Source organism: Monoraphidium neglectum, assembly GCF_000611645.1.
Source record: "Monoraphidium neglectum strain SAG 48.87 unplaced genomic scaffold scaffold02744, whole genome shotgun sequence".
Taxonomy (NCBI): Eukaryota; Viridiplantae; Chlorophyta; class Chlorophyceae; order Sphaeropleales; family Selenastraceae; genus Monoraphidium; species Monoraphidium neglectum.
Window position 1 is genome coordinate 379 of NW_014010884.1, and position 2700 is coordinate 3078.

At 62.3% G+C, this 2700-nt stretch overlaps 1 protein-coding gene across 1 annotated transcript; it reads right to left on the reverse strand.

Moving 5' to 3' along the window:
* Nucleotides 1-1160: 1160 nt before the first annotated feature.
* On the reverse strand, nucleotides 1161-2316 carry MNEG_11440 (periplasmic divalent cation tolerance protein; the record flags this gene model as incomplete). Its single annotated transcript, XM_014040087.1, has 3 exons — nucleotides 1161-1307; nucleotides 1685-1851; nucleotides 2214-2316. 3 exons carry the CDS (start codon nucleotides 2314-2316, stop codon nucleotides 1161-1163), a joined length of 417 nt encoding a protein of 138 aa, XP_013895541.1.
* Nucleotides 2317-2700: the final 384 nt, after the last annotated feature.

Consider the following 2700-nt stretch of genomic DNA (forward strand, 5'->3'; position numbering starts at 1 on the left):
CGCCAGGGGCCGACTCGCAGCGCGCACGGAGGTGAAGCCACACTGCTGCGTGCCGCACAAAGGGCGCCGAGCATGGTGCCACAAAACATAATGCTCGTGCTATGAGGACGACGGCGCCGCATACCTAGCAGCAACAGGAGCCATGCGCCGTGGTGCAGCGGAGCAGCGCGGCATCCGCTGCGAAGGCGCATAGCGCCCGTACGACGACTCCAACCCCAGCGATAAGAAGGCCACTGAGTCGCAGAGAGGATATTAATCCTGTCTCAGGCCGGCCTCATCAGCCTGGGCTGATACCGTACAAGTTAGAAACAAAATCCCGATCGAGAGGGCCCGTGATAAGAGCGTTGTGGTACATTCATGCAATGAAATACGTGTTGACATACTGCACATGCCTGGATGGTAAGGTGTGCGTGGCGCCGAGGCGGCACTCGGGTGACGCTCACCGCCACTGAAGTGATGAAGTCTACGGCATCGCAAACCTGGTAATTGGCCAGTTGTAGCAATCTAAATGCAGCGCTAATACGCACTTCCCGTTCTTGCTCCTGATGTTGGCGTCAGAATGTACGTGAGCAGGCAAGTGACCACTTCCACAGGCGGTCCAGCAGGTGTACGCTTGCAGTGGGTCGCATCTGCTGGGGATATGCGTGCTGATCCAGGGTTATCACTGCAACTGGGGATGGTGTTGCAGATGTCTTTCTTAGCTCCTGTGGTTGCGCCTGGGTCATTCGCACCGTGAGCCTGCTGTCGGTGCCGGACCTGTCTGCCCTCATGGTCGCTCCCCACAAGCGGGATAACCGCGGCTGCAGCTGCCAGTCTCGCCCCCACGCACACATCTACAGCCCCTCGCCTCACAAACCCGTTGTGAGCCTGGCAAGCACGTGCGATAATTGCTGATGTCCTGGAATCAAAACCACAGCGGCGCCAAGTGGGTTCCTCTGGCACCTCCCCTGCCGCCCCCCCGCGCACCCTCTCCCGAGCCCCACTGCGCACGATTATCCGCCTCCCGCGCCCTTGTCACGATTTCCCCACACTCTGACCCTCCATGCGTCCCGTCTCCGCGCCGCCGCCCGACTGTACCCTCGTACGCCTGCCAGCATGCAATATAAGCGGTCAACCCTTGCATTTACACATGACCTTGGGTCAGCAGTCACCAGTGTCAGCTATCCTGGCAGCTTCTCGATCCCTTTCAGCCTCTCCAGGTCTGGGGCGGCCACAGAGTCGTGCAGCCAGTTGAGGTACGAGGCGCTGCCGCCCTGGATGGGCAGCGCCACCACCTCGGGCTCGTCGTAGGGGTGGAGGCGCTTCACCTTGGGGGTGGGCGGGGGCGATAGGAGGTGTGGCTTTGAATGGATTGATATGCGTGCGCGTGTGGAGTGTGGGGCGCGCGTGTGATTTGCGGGGTAAAGAGCGGGGACCGCATGAGCGGCAGGCACTGCCTCACAACCTTGCGGCTTGATTCGCGTTGGACGGCGGGCCGCGATGACACAGGTGGCAAGGAGCGTGGCAATAGCGCGGCGTGAGAGGTGGCGCAAAGTCCCCAATGCCAGCTCACCTCACCCCCCTCTCCCCTGGCCCGCGCCAATGTACTCTCCTCAGGCCTGTCTAAGGCGGCCTGCATCCGAGCACCCACCCCCTCCCCCGGTCGATAACATTTTTGATTTGTAGGCGCTGGGCGTCCAGTCACCTGCTGCGTCAGCTCCCCCAGCAGGCTGCCCTTGGTCTTGATGACTAAGAGGAGCTCTGAGTCACGGTTGACCTTCCCCTCCCACCAGTAGACCGACGTCAACCCCGGGATGACGTTGACGCAGGCGGCCAGGTGTGATGACACCAGGGCATCGGAGAGGTGGTCGGCTGTGTGGGGGTTTGTAAGTTGGTGGATGTTTTGTATCTGTGACGGGTGTGGGTCGTGTGTATGTGTATGTGTGTGTGTGTGTGCACACGTGCGCATGTGTGCGTGTGTGTGTGTGTGCGTGCACGCGCGCACGTGTGTGTGTGTGTGTGTGTGTGTATGTACGTGCCTGCATGCTGAAGCGTAATACGCGTGCAAACCATGTATGCGAGTGCTTGCAGGTACATGCGTGTGCAAGACTGCTGCACCCAGCAGGCTACTGAGATGGATCCCCGCATGTGCACGCCTGCCAGCTGCGAGAGGTACGGCAGAATTGGTCCGCAGCTGACTTCTCGTCCACTCAGTGACCAATCGACCCACCCACCCGTCTTCTGGTCTGGCACGGTCACATAGACCATGATTGCGCCGGTCGGACTGTCACCAGTGCCAGACACGCCGGCGCCCGCGGCTGCTGAGGCGCCTGACATGGCGGCTGCGCGCTGCGAGAAGCCTGGTGGCATGGAATGCAGGAAGTGGGTGCATCGTGAGTGCAAGACCCAGCTTGTAAGGTGTGGGTAGAGCTTGTAAGGCGAGGATCCATTCCTTGGACCCTCGGTGCGTACACCTCCTGGACATCAGTGGACACGCCAAGCCGGGCCGCCATCACCGGGCGACTGTAGCTCAGACCGCGGCTAGCACTCGCCAAAGCGCCGCGCTGGAGCCGCTCTGGCGGGCGCTGTGGCCTGCGGGGACCCTTGGGCAGCGCACCTGCGGTCGGGCAGGCCAGGAGCAGGCTGCTGAGGACGCCGCGCCTGCGCAGCGCCGGCGGCCCGCGGGCGGCGGTCGCGGCGGTGCGTACGGGCCGCGGCGGG